Source organism: Urocitellus parryii, chromosome 12 (assembly GCF_045843805.1).
Source record: "Urocitellus parryii isolate mUroPar1 chromosome 12, mUroPar1.hap1, whole genome shotgun sequence".
In the NCBI taxonomy this organism is placed as follows: Eukaryota; Metazoa; Chordata; class Mammalia; order Rodentia; family Sciuridae; genus Urocitellus; species Urocitellus parryii.
In genome coordinates this window covers 11,455,352-11,471,584 of record NC_135542.1, presented here as the reverse complement: position 1 = coordinate 11,471,584, position 16,233 = coordinate 11,455,352, and the positions used below count along the sequence as shown (strand labels likewise).

The 16,233-nt window shown below is 34.4% G+C and overlaps 1 protein-coding gene across 3 annotated transcripts in view; it reads right to left on the bottom strand.

Moving 5' to 3' along the window:
• The window catches only part of Tsga10 (testis specific 10), an 81,642-nt gene that overhangs the window by 11,862 nt on the left and 53,547 nt on the right, over positions 1–16,233 (bottom strand). For 2 of the 3 annotated variants that reach the window (XM_026412563.2, XM_026412566.2), the window contains 2 exons: positions 4,638–4,847; positions 1,285–1,487 (listed from right to left, as the gene is read on the bottom strand). In XM_026412563.2, coding sequence (XP_026268348.1) covers positions 1,285–1,487; positions 4,638–4,847 — 413 coding nt within the window. The remainder of the gene's footprint in view (positions 1–1,284; positions 1,488–4,637; positions 4,848–16,233) is intronic. The other variant, XM_026412565.1, reaches the window with a different exon arrangement.

Below are 16,233 nucleotides of genomic sequence, written 5' to 3'. Positions count from 1 at the left end.
GGTTTGGAGAAATCTGATATTCTGTCTGGTAAAAAGCGAGGCTGAATCTCAAGGAATCTCACTTATAGAACAGTTTAGGACAGCAATGTCAATAATTTAGTTTGAAATTGTTAACTGGTAACTATTAAATCTCTTTACACTACCCTTCCAACTTCCCACACTCCCTTCCCCAACTTTTTCTTTTTCTTTCATGTTGCCACTGTCAACAATTCAAGGAGTTAGCTTTTGCCTCCTAAGAATGAAGAAATTCTACAGACTCAACATAGCAAAGAGTTAGATTAAAAGGTACTGATGATGGGGGAAAAGCTAATGTTATAGATGGGACATACAAAAATATGGTCTAAAACTCCCCATTGGTACTAAGTGTTAACCAGGTTTAATGAAAGAAATGTTCTCTATCAAGGCAAGCATTTCCACTCCAATCTCCAGCTGGGAGTTCTAATAAAGTGTAAGCTGTACTAGGGATTCTAACAAAAACAAACAAAGAAAGTCAAAGTCACGCTCTGGGGAAATGTTCGGTATTTTGTAAATTCAGGAAATCTTCCAGGTATCTAGTATACAGAAACACTAATGACAAATGGAAAGACTAGATAGCAATATCAGATGATCCACACATACAAAAATTCTTCTGGGGATCTGGGAACATAGCTCAGTGGTAGAGTGCCTGCCTAGCACGTGGAAGACACTGGGTTTGATCCATAAATATAAAGAAAATAAGAAGATTGTGTCTATCTACAACTAAAAATATTTTTTTAAAAAATGTGGGGATGTGGCTCAAGCGGTAGCACGTTCACCTGGCATGCCAGCAGCCCAGGTTCGATCCTCAGCACCACATACAAACAAAGATGTTGTGTCCGCCGAAAACTAGAAAATAAATATTAAAATTCTCTCTCTCTCTCTCTCTCTCTCTCTCTCTCTCTCTCTCTCTCTCTCTCTCTAAAAAAAAAAAAAATTCTTCCAGTTTCAGAGTGCTTACTTTTTTCTACTCTGGTTACATTTCCTAAAGGCAATATTTTAGATCAGACATTCTATTTTACCTAAAGCTCTATTGGGAAAAAACCCCAGCAAAGATGGTTAAATTTAGATATCTTACATAAGAACAAAAATAATACAACTAAATATAAAATCTTAGACAAATCACAATATTTGTAATCCTCAGTTTAATTAATGGAAAAGTATGGGAGCTAAATTCCCTAAATTCAGGTTTTAAAATTCTACTGATCTATAAAGAACCAAAATTTTAAGAAATATAACTTTAAGTTATTATACTGCTAGCCAACTCACATTTTATTTTCTGCCAAACAAAGGTGTTCTTTAAGAAGCTGAATTTCAGACTCTTTTTCTTGAAGTGCTATCTGAGACTGATACTCTTTGTCTCGATTGGCCACCAGCAAAGCTTCTAGATTCTGCATGGAGATTCTTTCATTTGTCATCTGACTCCTGAGGAGTTCTATTTCAGAACGAGCAGAATCTAACTCATTCTCCATCTGTACAATAATAGGAAGATATCTACAATTATTTCCATTCATTCATTTAACTGGCATATAATCAAGGACTCTCAAGTTCTTTCAATATGTTATAAACTGACAACCACTTTCAATTTCTTAGTTTGAAACTGTGTCCTCTTTCTTAACAAATATATATACCACACATACTGTATAGCATCACTTTCCCCATCCGTCTAATCAGATCAGAAAATTCATTAATTTAAGAAAATCTTATTAATCCCAAACTGCAACCACTTTTTATTTCCAGCTTTGATATTTCTGTATATATTACTGCCAGGCTGCTGGGTGATACCTGTGACTACTGCTCTGTCTTAAGAAAGGCGAGTTACAAATACCTAGCTACTCCATAGTTAAGGAATGCAAGGGGAAAACATAAATTCCTCTCTTGCTAAAACTGTGGAAGTTTCTGAAGGTTATCTTGAACCTAAAATATGCAATGTACATAAAATATTTCTTCAAAAGGTGGAAGACTTGTCATTACTATTTACAAAAAATTAATCTTTATAATATATGTTATAATAAATTCTATAGGCATTTAAAAAGTTAAATGTGAAAGCATAAGTTTAAAATCCAGTAAAGGGATATAAATAAAAACAAAATTGCTGGAGTAGAGACAGGTAGGTAGGTAGATAGGGGAAGAATTTTCTAAGCTAAATACAATGCAAAAATAAGTTTAACCACATAAAAAATAAACATTTTTCTAATCAACATAAACTTAACCAAAAATTCAAAAGAAACTTTCAACTGGAAAAAAATAAACTTTGTAAATAAAATAGTTAATACCTTTATGAGTATAAAAACTCAGACGAATGAGAAATATGAAAATGATATGATTAAAATGTACAAAAAAAGCAATACAATTAAACAGCAAACATACAAAAATTTATGCTTGCTAGTGGTCAAAATGATATAAATTCAAACAAGATGCAACTCCCAGTCCAGGGTTTTTTACCTTGACACTCCTGACTTGTTGGGCTAGATAATTACTTGGTGTGGAGAGCTGCCCTTGCATTATAGAATTTTCAGCAAAATCCCTGACCTCTGTCCACTAGATACTACTAGCATTCCCCACTCTGGTCAAGGATCCAAAGCATATGTAGATATTGCTAAACATATTTCAATTGAATCAAAAGTCTATTAAAGACAATTCACAATAGCTATGGAGCCAACCTAGGTGCCTTTTGATAGATGAATGGATAAAGAAAATGTGGTTTATATACACAACGGAGTATTACTCAGCCATAAAGAAGAATGACTTTATGACATTTGCTGGTAAATGGATGGAACTAGGGACTATTGTGCTAAGTAAAATATGCCAATTCCCCCAAATCAAAAGGTGAATGTTTTCTCTGATATGTGGAAGCTAACAATAAGCAGGGTGGGGAATAGAAGTTCAGAGGAGTAGATAAAAAGGAAGGAAGGGGGTATAGGAAAAGGAAAGACAGTGGAACGAATCTGACATAACTTTCCCACGTATATATGTGAATACACCAGTGAATCTCACTATTGTGTACATCCACAATAAATTAATTTAAAAAAACTACAGGTAAATGGCAGAAAGATCAATAGAGGGAGGAGAGCAAGGAGTGGGGAAAAGAGGGGAAGGAGAGGTACTAGGGTTCTAATTACAATAAGATATATTCCATGCTTGTATGATTACGTCAAAATGGGTTCTACTGTCATGTACAACTAAAAAGAACCAATAAAATTTTAAAAGACACATTATTCTATCAAATTGGCAAATTGGTTAGTGTTGATGAACATTAAAAGAGGCAATGGTAAGCCCGTATACTTGGATGACACTAGTACAAAATGGAGCATCACTTTTTTTGGCAACAGCTTTACTGGAACATAATTCACATTCCACACAACTTACTCATTTAATAAGTGTACAATTCAATGATTTTAAACATATTAACAGACTCATGCAATCATCACTTTAATCTAAATTACAGCTTTTTCAACTTCCCCCAAAGAGACTCAGTATTAGTACCCTGTTTCAAAAAAAGAAAAAGGAAAAAAAAAAGTCTGGGGATGTGGCTCAGTGGTTAAGCACTGCTGGTTTCAATCCCCAATACCAAAAAAAAGAAAAAAGCCATTAATGTTTTAGCAGATATCAGTACTCTGTTACTTTTATTGCCTCATCATATTCCATAACATTCCATTGCAGCACAGGTATGCATTCACAGTTAGGAATATTTGAATTACACTTTGGGTCTGTTATAAATAATGCTATCATGGAGAACTGTGTAAAAGTTTTTGTGTGTTCATATAATTTTTATTCTTCTTAAATATAAAAGGAGTAGAATTTCTGGGTTGTATATTAATCCTATTTTTAACATTTTTAGGAACTGACAAAATGTTTTCCACAGTGGCCTCACTTACTTTCCACCATCAGTGTATGAAGATTCCACTTTTGCTATATCTTTGTCAATATTTTTTTTAGCATCTGCCTTTTTAAACACAGTCATCCTAGTATATGTGAAATAGTGATTTGCATTTCTGATTGTTAATGATTCCAAGTATCTTTTCATGTGCTTACTGTCCATTTATGCATCTTGTGTAGAGAAATGTCTACTGATATCCTTAGCTTATTTTTTATTGGGTTATTAAGTCATAAGAATTCTGTATGTATTTTACATACAGATCTCTTATTAGACAAATGATTTGCAAATATTTCCCCCCATTCCATGCACTGGCTTTTTACTTTTTAATATTATTTACAGCACCAAAGTTTTTTAAAAATTTGAATGAAGTTCATTTGATCAACTGTTTTCCTGTTTTTTAATATGTATTTTTAAAAATAAAATATTTTAATTTTTATTTGTATCCTATACATTTTGGCACACTGTGTTTTCATTCTCATTAATCTCTTTTTCCCCCTTTGTGATTTCTTCTTTTACCTACAGTATTTTGAAGTGTGTTGCTTGATTTCCATATACTTATGATACTTTATGAGGTTCAATCCTCAGCACCATATAAAAATAAATAAATAAAATAAAGGTATTGTGTCCAGCTACAACTAAAAAATAAATATATACAAAAAAGAAAGAGAACCTCTCTTTAAAAAAATGTAGCAATGTTATAGTAATAGCAATTTTAAAGGCATCTTAAAAATATATTACATACCATTTCTATTTCTTGATCTTTAGCAACTAGCTGTCGATTAAGAAGTTCTTTGCTTGAGTCAAGTTTAATACAGAGTTCCCTTGTGGAAGACAAATCTGCAAGAGCAGACACTTTTTCAAACTGAACTTTCTGAAGCTCCTCCTCCATCTTCACAAGAGATTTATGCAAGGTTGCAATCTGGGATTTGTAAGACCTTTCTGCATTTAAGTGCTGCAAAGATAGGATAATTTTTTAAATAAATATGTGTGTATGTATATATATTATTTTTTAACTGAAAAAACATGCAAAACAAAGTGGGGCCAATCTTTTAACACTAGTACACTAAAACTATAAGAAGTTTAGACAATATAGGTATTAATAGTCCATGCAAAACACTCCAAGAAAGATAATTCATGTTTAAAATTTCTTTTTTGTGTGTGTCAACATACCTTATATACAATCAGAGATATGATAAATTGTGGTATAAAGGTGTATTAAGAATTGTAATGCAAAAGTAAATAAATTTTTTAAAAAACAAAGCAAAAGTTAAAAAAAAATTTCTTTAAATAGGGCTGGGGCTGTAGCTCACTAGAAGAGCACTTGCCTAGCCATGTGAGGCACTGGGTTTGATCCTCCGCACCATATAAATAAAATAAATGCACACTGTCTATCTGCAACTACAAAATTAATTAATTAATTAATTAAAAAATAAAAGAAATCAGGAATTTAAAAAATTCTTCAAATAAAATCTGTCAGTAGGGTGTTCAACTGGTCATTTAAAAAAATATACTTAGGGGCTGGGGATGTGGCTCAAGTGGTAATGTGCTCGCCTGGCATGTGCGGGGCGCTGGATTCGATCCTCAGCACCACATAAAATAAAGATGTTGTGTCCACCGAAAACTGAAAAATAAATATTAAAAAATTCTCTCTCTCTCTAAAATATATATATATATATGTGTGTGTGTGTGTGTGTGTGTGTGTGTGTATATATGTGTGTGTATACACACAGACACACACACACTTAGACCCAAATCTTTTCCCACTTAAAAAACTTCCACTCCTGATGCTAGCTCAGATATACACATTTGGTCTATTATTCTATCTGGATTTGCCACTGTTTCAGTTACTCTACAAGTGTTGTGCCTAAAGACAAAATGTTAGTCACTGTTTCATTCACAGTGCCCATTTTTCTATTCTTGACTGACATGTTGATATGAAATTATAATATCATAAAATTATCACAATTTGATAATTTTCTAGCACTGACGCCTCTGAGGGGAAAAGATTCTGGGAAAGTGTAAATTAAAAATACAACCACTTATGAGAAATAAGAGCATATTTTCAAAACCATAACATGATATTCAAGCTACATAAATGCTTTCAAATGCTCAAAATAATTTTATCTCCCACCCTTTACTGGAATAAGGCCTTATGTAAGTACACTGCCACCAAAAGAGAAATATATGTTTTCTATAATGTGAAAATAACAAAACTGAGAGGTGACGAAATTTACGCAGTTTTACAAAGTGCTTTTACCAATATAAAGCACTAAAAATTGCTCTTGGCTTGTTATTTGGCCACAATTCATTCCCACTTCTCCAGCCATCCCTTCCCACTGCACTCATTCTAATTCATTCTTCATACCAACCTTCTATCCATATATCTACCCAGCCATCCATTCCATATTTATGGAGTATACTCTATGTTCCAGTTACTGTGCCTCAATGTATATTCAAGGGAAGTAAGATGATCTATTATGTAACCTCCAGAACACCGAGGGACTCATGCATCAATCCAATAATGATACAGATGAATTTAAAATACATATTAAGAAACTATTTCTGTCCAAGCATCTGTAATCCCAGAAATTCAGGAGGCTGAGGCAAGAGGATTCAGAATCCAAAGCCAGCCTCAGCAAAAGCAAGGTGCTAAGGAACTCAGTGAGACCTGTCTCTAAATAAAACACAAAATGGGGCTAGGGATGTGGCTCAATGATCAAGTACCCCTGAGTTCAATCCCTGGTACCCCCTCCAAATTAAAGAAAATATTTCAGGAGAAAAGTATTTAACAAAGGAAACCGACCTAGACTAAAAAAGTCCAGGAAGTCAGGAAAGACTTCCTTAAGTAACTGACTCTTTTATTTTTTTATTTTTTAGTTGTAGTTGGACACAACACGTTTATTTTATTTATTTATTTTTATGTGGTGCTGAGGATTGAACCCAGGTCCTTGCACGTGCTAGGCGAGTGCTGTACCACTGAGCCACAACCCTAACCCCATAACTGACTCTTTTTAAAAAGAATTTTTATTAGCATGTTAAAGTTATACATAATATATAATAGTGGGATTATATACATAATATTGAGGTCCATTTTGATATAATCATAGTACCTGGATATGATTTGCTCCAGTTCAGTTCTCAGTAATATCCCCTTTCCCTTCCTTCCTCCTTTTCCCTTTTCTCTATTTAGCTGTTCTTTCTTCTATATATTTATAGATTTTTTAAAATTACTGTATTATAGATATACATAAAGGTGAAATTCACTGTGGTATATTCATACACAGGAGAGTTTGGCAGTTTCATTCCACAGTTTCTCTATCAAGCAATGAGACTGAAGCAGAAATTAAAAGCCTTCCAACAAAGAAAAGCCCAAGATCAGATAGATTCTCATCCAAGTTCTACCAGATCCTTAAAGAACTAATGTCAATTCTCTTCAAATTATTCTACAAAATAGAAATAGAATGAACACTCCCAAATTCATTTTATGAAGCCAATATCACACTAATACCCAAATGAAACAAACACACATCATGCAAAGAAAACTACAGACCAATATCTCTGATGAACACAGATCAGAAGTCCTTAAGAAATACTAACAAACCATATTAAAAAACAGTAAGGCTGGGTGTGGTGACACACACATGTAATCACAACTACTTGGGAGGCTGAGGCAGGAGAATTGCAAATTCAACAATTTAGCAAGGCCCCTAGCAATTTAATGAGACTCTGTCTCAAAGAAAATTAAAAAAAAAAGGGCTGGGATATGAGCGCCCCTGGGTTCAATCCTCAGTACCCAAAACAAGACAAAACAAAAAACACCAGTAAGAAGGTAGTATACCACAATCAAATGATTGCATCCTAGGGATGCAATGTTGATTTAACATACACAAATCAAAAAATGTAATTCACCAAATAAACAGAATTAAGAACAAGAATCATGTGATCATCTCAATGGGTGTGGAAAAAGCCTTTGACACAATCCAGCATCCATTCATGTTTTGACACTAGAGAAACTAGAGATAGAAGGAATTTACCTCTTTATTATAAAGGCTCTATATGACAAATTCAATGACAACATCCTCTGAATGGAGAAAAACAAAAAGCATTTCCTCTAAAGTCAGGAACAAGACAAGGATGTCATTCTCACCGCTCCTATTCATTATAGTTCTTGAAACTCCACCAGAGCAATCAGACAAGAGAAGGAAATTAAAGGAATACAAATAGGAAAAGAAGAAGTCAAATTATCCATTTGCTTATGATATGATACCTTATCTAGAGACACAAAAAAAAAACTCTACCAGAACACTTCTAGAGTTTATAAATAAATTCAGCAAAGTAGCAGGATACAAGATCAACATACATAAATCAATATCTTTACTATATTCCAGTAATACAGAGAAAGAAATCAGGAAAACTATCTCATTCACAATAACCTCAAAACAAAAAATACTTGGGAATAAATCAAACCAAAGAGGTTAAAGATCTCTGCAATGAAAGCTAGAACAATGAAGAAAGAAATGGAAGATGATCTTAGAAGATGAAAAATTTCCATGTTCCTGGATAGGTAGAATAATATTGTCACAATGCCTATACTACAAAAAATGTTATACAGATTCAATACAATTCCCATCAAAATACCAATGATATTTTTTACAAAGCTATAAAAAAATTCTAAAATTCATTCGGAAGTACAAAAGACCCAGAAAAGCCAAAGCAATCCTGAATGAGAAGAGCAATGCTGGAGGTATCAGAATACTTGATCTCAAATACATATGAAGACTAATAGAATAGACGAGAAGATACAGAGACAAACTCCATAGATACAGTCATCTGATACTCAACAAGATGCCAAAATCATTTGTTGGAGAAGACAGCCTTTTAAAAAAATATATTTATGTTTTAGTTGTAGTTTGACACAATATCTTTATTTTATTTATTTACAGGGCCTTGTATGTGCTAGGCAAGCGCTCTACCTCAATCCCAGCCCCAGAAGATAGCCTTTTTAAAAATTTCTTACTTACATGACAATAGTGGAGTGCATTACATTCATAATTATCCATGCACAGCAAATTTTTCATAACTCTGTATATACAGTATGTTCAAGCCAAATTATGCCATTATACATGAGCTCTCTTATTTTTTTTTTGCATTACAATTCTTAATACTGAATGGATAAAAAAAATGTGGCATTTATACACAATAGAATATTACTCAGCACTAAAAAAGAATGGGATCATGGCATTTGCAGGGAAATGGATGGCATTAGAGAAGATTATGCTAAGTGAAGTTAGCCAATCCCCAAAAACCAGATGCCCAATGTTTTCTCTGATATAAGGGGAGTGACTCAAAGTAGGGTAGGGAGGGAGAGCATGGGAGGAAAATTACTTCTAGATAGGGAATGGGGGGGTGATTCAAAGTGGGGTAGGGAGGGAGAGCATGGGTGGAAAATTACCTCTAGATAGGGAATAGGGGTGGGAGGGAAAAGGAGGGAGAAGGGGAATACCAGAAGATAGCCTTTTTAACAAACGGCACTGGAAAAACTGGATATCCATATGTAGAAGAATGAAACTAGATCCCTATCTTTCACCTGCATAAAAGTCAACTCAAGGCAGGTTAAAAATCTAGGAATTAGACCAGAAACTTTGCAACAAATGGAAAAAACATAGGTGCAACACTCCAACATACTGATGCAAACACCAACTTCCTTAACAAGACCTCTAAAGCAAAAGAAATAAACCCAAACATGAATAAATGGGACTGCATCAAATTAAAAAGATTCTAGAGCAAAGGAAATAATTAAGAACTTTAACAGAGAAATCTTTACCAGATAAATCTCCAAGAGGAGACTAATATCCAGAATATATAAAGAACTCAAAACACTTAGCACCAAAAAACAACCCCATTAATAAATGGGCATAAGAATTAGACAAGCATTTCTCAAAAGAAATACAAGTGGTCAACAAATATATGAAAAAATGGTCAAGATCCCTAGCAATCAGCAAAATGCAAATCAAAACTAGAATGAAATTTCACTTCATTCCAGTGAGCATGGCAATCATCATGAATACAATTGCAATAAATGCTGGCAAGAATGTGGGGAAATAGGTACACTCATATACTGTTAAGGGATTGCAAATTAGCCCAACCACTCTGAAAAGCAGTATGGAGATTCCTCAAAAAACTAAGGATGAGGAGCTAGGGCTGAAGCTTAGAGGCACAGCGTTTGCCTAGCATGTGTAAGGCACCAGTTCAATCCCTAGCACTGCATAAAAATAAACAAAAATAAAGGCATTCTTTCCATATACAACTACCAAAAAAAAAAAAGAAAATTAAAACAAAAACAAACAAACAAACAAAAACCACTAAGGATGGAACCACCACATGACCCAGCTATCCCACTCCTTGACATTTATCCAAAAGATCTAAATTCAGCATACTATAAGGATACAGCCATATCAATATTTATAGCAGCACAATCCACAATAGCCAAGTTATGGAACCATCTCAGATGCCTGTCAACGGATGAATGGATATAAAAAATGAGGTATATACATACACAATACTCAGCCAAAAAGAAGAAATGACAGCATTTGCTGTTAAATGGATGGAACTGGAGAACATCATGCTAAGTGAAATAAGTCAGACTAAGAAAGTCAAAGAGCAAATTTTTTTTTCTCATATGCAGAAGCTAGAGAAAAATAAGGGAAAATAAAGGGTGGAATTCCATAAAAAGTAGAAGGGACATCAGTGGAGCACAACAAGTGGTTAGAGGGGAAGGAAAGGGATGGGAAAATGCAGAAACTATGGAAAGAAACAAACCAAATTATGCTATGTACATATATGAATATATCAGCAAATTTTCCCTTTATGTATATCTATAATGGATCAATTAAAAAAACTATAAATAAAAGGAAGATCAGTTGAGTAGAGGAAGGGGAACAGGAAGAAGGAAGACCAGAGAGAAAGAGGAAGTAGTAGTAGGGACTGAAATGGAGCAAATTATACTGCATACATGTATTATTATGACAAAATGAACCCTATTGCTACATATAACTATAATGCACTAATAAAACATCTAAAAAAACAAACTACAATGAGTTATTATCTTATACTTGTTATCATGCCTGTTATCAAAAAGAGGAAAAATACGTGTTGGTAAGGCTATGGAAAAAGGAAACCCTTATATACTGTTGTTGGGAATATAAATTAGTATATCCATTATGGAAAACAATGTTTTCTTCAAAACACTAAAAATGGAATTATCATGATTCAGCAGTCCCTTGGGTATATATCCAAGGGCAATGAAATCAGTATGTCAAATAGAAACCTTCATTCTCATATTCATTGCAGTGTTTATTCAGAATAGCTAACGCTTGGAATCAACCTAGGTGTCCATCAGTGGATGAATCAATAACAAACTTGTGAAGTATCTATATAGCTATATTAATACTACTTAGCTTATAAAGGAAGGAAATCTTGCATTTGTGACCAGGATAGATCTGGAGGACATTAATGTTAAGTGAAATAAGACAGGCACAGAAAGACAATTACAGTGTAATCTCACTTACACATGGAATCTAAACAAGTTGATCTCATAAAATCAAGAGAGTAGAATGGTAGGGCTGTTACCCAGCGCTGCTAGTCCAAAGGTACAAAGCTTCAGTTAGGAAAACAAATAAGTTCTAAAGACTTATTTTATAGCACACTGAGTATAGTTAATAATAAGGTACTGTATACTTGAAAACTAAGAAAGCAGATCTTAAATATTCTAACTACATACATACATATAAAACCAAGTATATGAGATGATGAGTATGCTAATTAGCCTGATTCATTCCACAACATAAGCAGATATTAAATGATCATATTAGACTCTGTAAATATATACAGTTTTCACTTGTTAATTATATTTTAGTAAGGCTGGGGCAAATAAAGCTAGGGAGAATTCACACTGAAAGGAAGGGAGAAGAGAAAGAAGGTTAGAGTGGAGGAAGAGAAAGAAATAGAAGACAATAACAAGGGATGTCAAAACCTGAAGTTATTTGATTGAAATGATCCACTAAATTGGTAAATCTGTACCTAGACTGATCTAAAATTAAAAAAAAAAAATTCAAGAGAATCAGGAATGAAAGAGGAGGGTTAGGAGTATAGCTCAGTGGTGTAGTGATTGCCTAGCATGTGCCCTGGATTCAATCCCCATCACTGAACACACATATACACACATGAACACACACAAAGGGGGGGAGAAATCAAAGAGGGTAATGTGTCATTACTAAATAAAAATAATTATAAAAATAAACTATGATTATATCCTAATGAATTACTGAGATGAAATGAAGGAATTTCTACAAACACAAACAACTAAGACTAACACAAGAAAAAAAAATTGCATTAACTGAATTACCTAAAATAACAAAGAGGTTTTTTAGTAATACTTTCCCAAAATAACAGACCAGATCCAAGTGGCTTCACTGGTAAATTTCACCAAATTTTTCAAGAAGTGTAATGCCAACTATATACAAACTTTTATAAAGAAAATCAAAGAGGAAGACACTCATTCTATGAGATCTGATTACTTTGATACCAAAACCAGACAAGGTATTACAAGAAAACAAAACAAGATACTCTTAGGAATACAGACACAAAATCCTTAACAACAACACTGGAAAACCAACCAGCATCATAAGAAAAAGTTATTAAACCATGACCAAGTAGGATTTATCTCAGGAATGTAAAATTGGTTTAGCATCTGAAAATGAATTAATGTAATAAACCATACCTATAAAATGAAAACACATGACCATCTCAGATACATAAAAAAAGCATTTGACAAAGTCCAAAACCCTTTAATGATTAATATACTCTTCCAATTAAGGAGACAAAGGAGTTTGCTTACTCAATCTAATAAAGGACATCTTAAAAAATCCCCTTTCCTCTATTCTTTCCCTCCTCCCTCCCCCTGTTCTCTCACCTCATTTATTTGTTTGTTTTATATATATATTATATATAAATATGTTATACTTTTATATGTTATATATATGAAGTTCTTTTTGGCACATGTATATATGTATATAACATGCTATTGCTTAATTCATTCCATATTTCTACTCCTTTCCCTTCTTTCTTCCCTCCCTCTCATTTTCCTTCTTTTACTTATCTACCTCATATTTTTCTTTTTACAGCAGCACAATTCATAATAGCCAAATTATGGAATCAATCCCGATGCCCATCAACAAATGAATGGATCAAGAAATTGTGGTATATATACACAATGAAGTCTTACTCAGTCATAAAGAAGAATGAAATAATGCCATTTGCTGATAAATGGATGGCAATGTAGAAAATAATGCTAAGTGAAATAAGCCAGACTCAGAAAACTCAGAGCCAAGAATGTTTCTTCTCATATGGAGAAGCTAGAGCAAAATAAAGGAAAGAAAGTGACAGGGAAGAAGACGGAATATCATAAAGATATAAGGTAGATATCACTACTTCTATTCAACACTATACTAAGTTCTAGCCAGGGAAATAAAACTAGGAAAAAAATCATCCAGATTAGAAAGAAAAAAATAAAAACCATCTCTATTCAGAGATGATATGTTCTTAGATATTGAAAATCCTAAGAAATCCAATTAAAATCTATTAGAACTAGCAAACAATTTCAGTAAGGCTATAGGATACAAGAAAGTCACAGTATACAAAAATCAATGACATTTTTATACCCTTGCAATGAAGAATCTAAAATTAAAAATTTAAAAATTCCATACCAAAAGGAAAAAAGAAAAAAAGAAATCAGGAGGCATGGTGGCTCATGCCTATAATCCCAGTGACTGAGGAAAGAGGATTGAAAGTTCAAGGATAGCCTCAGCAATTTAGCACAACCCTGTCTCAAAACATAAAAAGGGCTGGGGATGTAGCTCAGTGTAGAGTACCCCTGGGTTCAATCTCTAGTACTAAAAGAAAAATCCAATTAAAGTAGCATCCAAAATAATAAAATACCTTAAGAATAAATTTCACACCAAGAAGGCATAATTTATACTCTAAAACAACAAAAAGTTGTTGAAGTAAATAAAAGATCTATCAAGTGGAACTATATCCTATGTTTATGTATCAGAAGACTTGATATTATTAGGATGTTCATATTTCCAAACTGTCAGTTCAACACGGTCACTATCAAAATCTCAGGGGACTTCTTTGTAGAAATAGACAATCTGATCCTAAAATCCATATGGAAATTCAAAAGACCCAGGACAACCAAAAAATTCTTGAAAATAAAAACAAAATAGGAAGACTCATACTTTTTTGTTTTTTATGTCAGTGTGGTACCAGTATAAGGATAAACACACAGATCAATGGAACAGAACTGAGAGTATAAAATAAGTAAAGTGTCTATGAACTAATGATTTTTGACAAGGATGCTGACTGAGTTTATTTAATAGGGAAACAAAGTCTTTTGGACAAATGTTGCTAAGACAATAGCAAAGCCATATGCAAAAAAATGAATGAATCTGTACCATGTACTTCACACCATGTGCAAAAATAAATTAAAATGGACTAAAGACCTAAATTGGGGGGAGGGCGGGTTCATGAAAATGTTTAAATGTTGCTTTTTACTGAAGGTTGCACAACTCTATGAATATACCAAATACCACGGAACTGTATACTCTAAATAGTGAACTGTATAGCATATGAATCATTCTTATTAAAGTTACTACAAAACAGTAGTCTAAAACGCAGAATATAACTAAACCTGTATGTATTTTTTTTTTTTTTTTGGTACTGGGTATTGAACCCAGGGGTGCTTAAGTCATGTTGCCAGCCCATTCTCATATTTTATCTAGGAAGAGTCTCTTTCACTCAGTTAATAGGTCCTTGTTAAGTTGCTGAGGCTGGATTTAAACTTGCAATCCTCCTGCAGTAGCCTACTGAGCCACTAGGATTAGAGGTGTGTGCCACACCATGCCTGGACTAATGCTGCATGAAGAGGAAAATATGTAACTTTGTGTTTTAAAATATTTTTTAGTTGTTTATAGACCTTTATTTTATTTATTTATATGTGGTGCTGAGAATCAAACCCAGTGCCTCATACACGCCAGGCAATTGTGCTACCGCTAAGCCACAGCCCCAGCTCTACTTTGTGTTTTTTTGTTTGTTTGTTTTAATATTTTTTAGTTGTACTTGGACACAATATCTTTGTTTACTTTTTATGTGGTGCTGAGGATAGAACCCAGTGCCTCGCACGTATGAGGTGAGTGCTCTCCGCTGAGCCACAACCCAACCCCGCCTTTTTTATTAGTACACTGTAGTTATATATAACATTGGAGTTCATTTTGACACAATTATCAAGCATGAAATAGAATTTGCTCCAATTCAGCCCCTAGGATTTCCCCTTTCCCTTTCCTTTTCCCACTCCATTCCCTTTCCTCTACTGTACTCGTCTTCCTTCTATTTATTTAGAGTTTTTCTTTAAATTGGTGCTTTATAAAAACACACAAGTATATTTCTATATGTATGCAGGCAGTTTGGTCAATTTCATTTCACTGTTCCTCCCATTTCCCATCCCTCCACCTTTCTCCTCAATCCCCCTCCTCTACTCCACTGATCTCTCTTCTATTTTCTCCCTACACCTTTTCCCCCTTATTTTGATCTAGTTTCTGCAGAAAATTTTAAATATCTGCAATAGAAAGGAAGAAAGGTCTAAATCTAGTGCTCTAAATATCTACTTTAAAATAGGAAAAGAATAGTAAGTTCACTCAAATTAGGCAGAAGAAAGAACTAATAAAGTAACATCTAGATTGCTAAAAAGAATCTTAAAACTGTAACAAGATGACAAATATACTGTTAAAAACATGAATATCAAGCTTTACTCTGGGAAGATGGCGGCAGGAAGGGAGTGAGCCGCTCCGTGCCCCATGCCACAGAGCCTGCAGTGTGTGTTGCCGCGTCTTAAAAGAAAAAGTAAAGATCATTAAAGGAGATCTGTCCACAAAGACTAAGCACCGTGTCAAGAAAGGGGCCTAGGTGGAGTGAGTCCCTTACAACTCCAGTGCGAGCAGTAGGGCTGCAGTCCCCAGCTCTCTCAGCCCCTTTTCCCTCTCCTCTCTGCCTTTCCGCCTTGCTTCTCTCCCGCCGTCTCTCCTCCCACGCTCACTTGCTGAATCTGGATCTCAATTTCTTTCCCCCGCACTGCCAGCTCTCTCGCGTGCCCAGTCACCTGGCCCACGTGGGCCCGAGGCACTGCCTCCCCTCCCCCAGCCCGCACCCCCTCCCCGGGTGTCCCGAGGGCCGCAGCTGGGCCGCCTCCGCTTCCTGCAGAGCACGTTAGAGCAGTCTCTTCACAG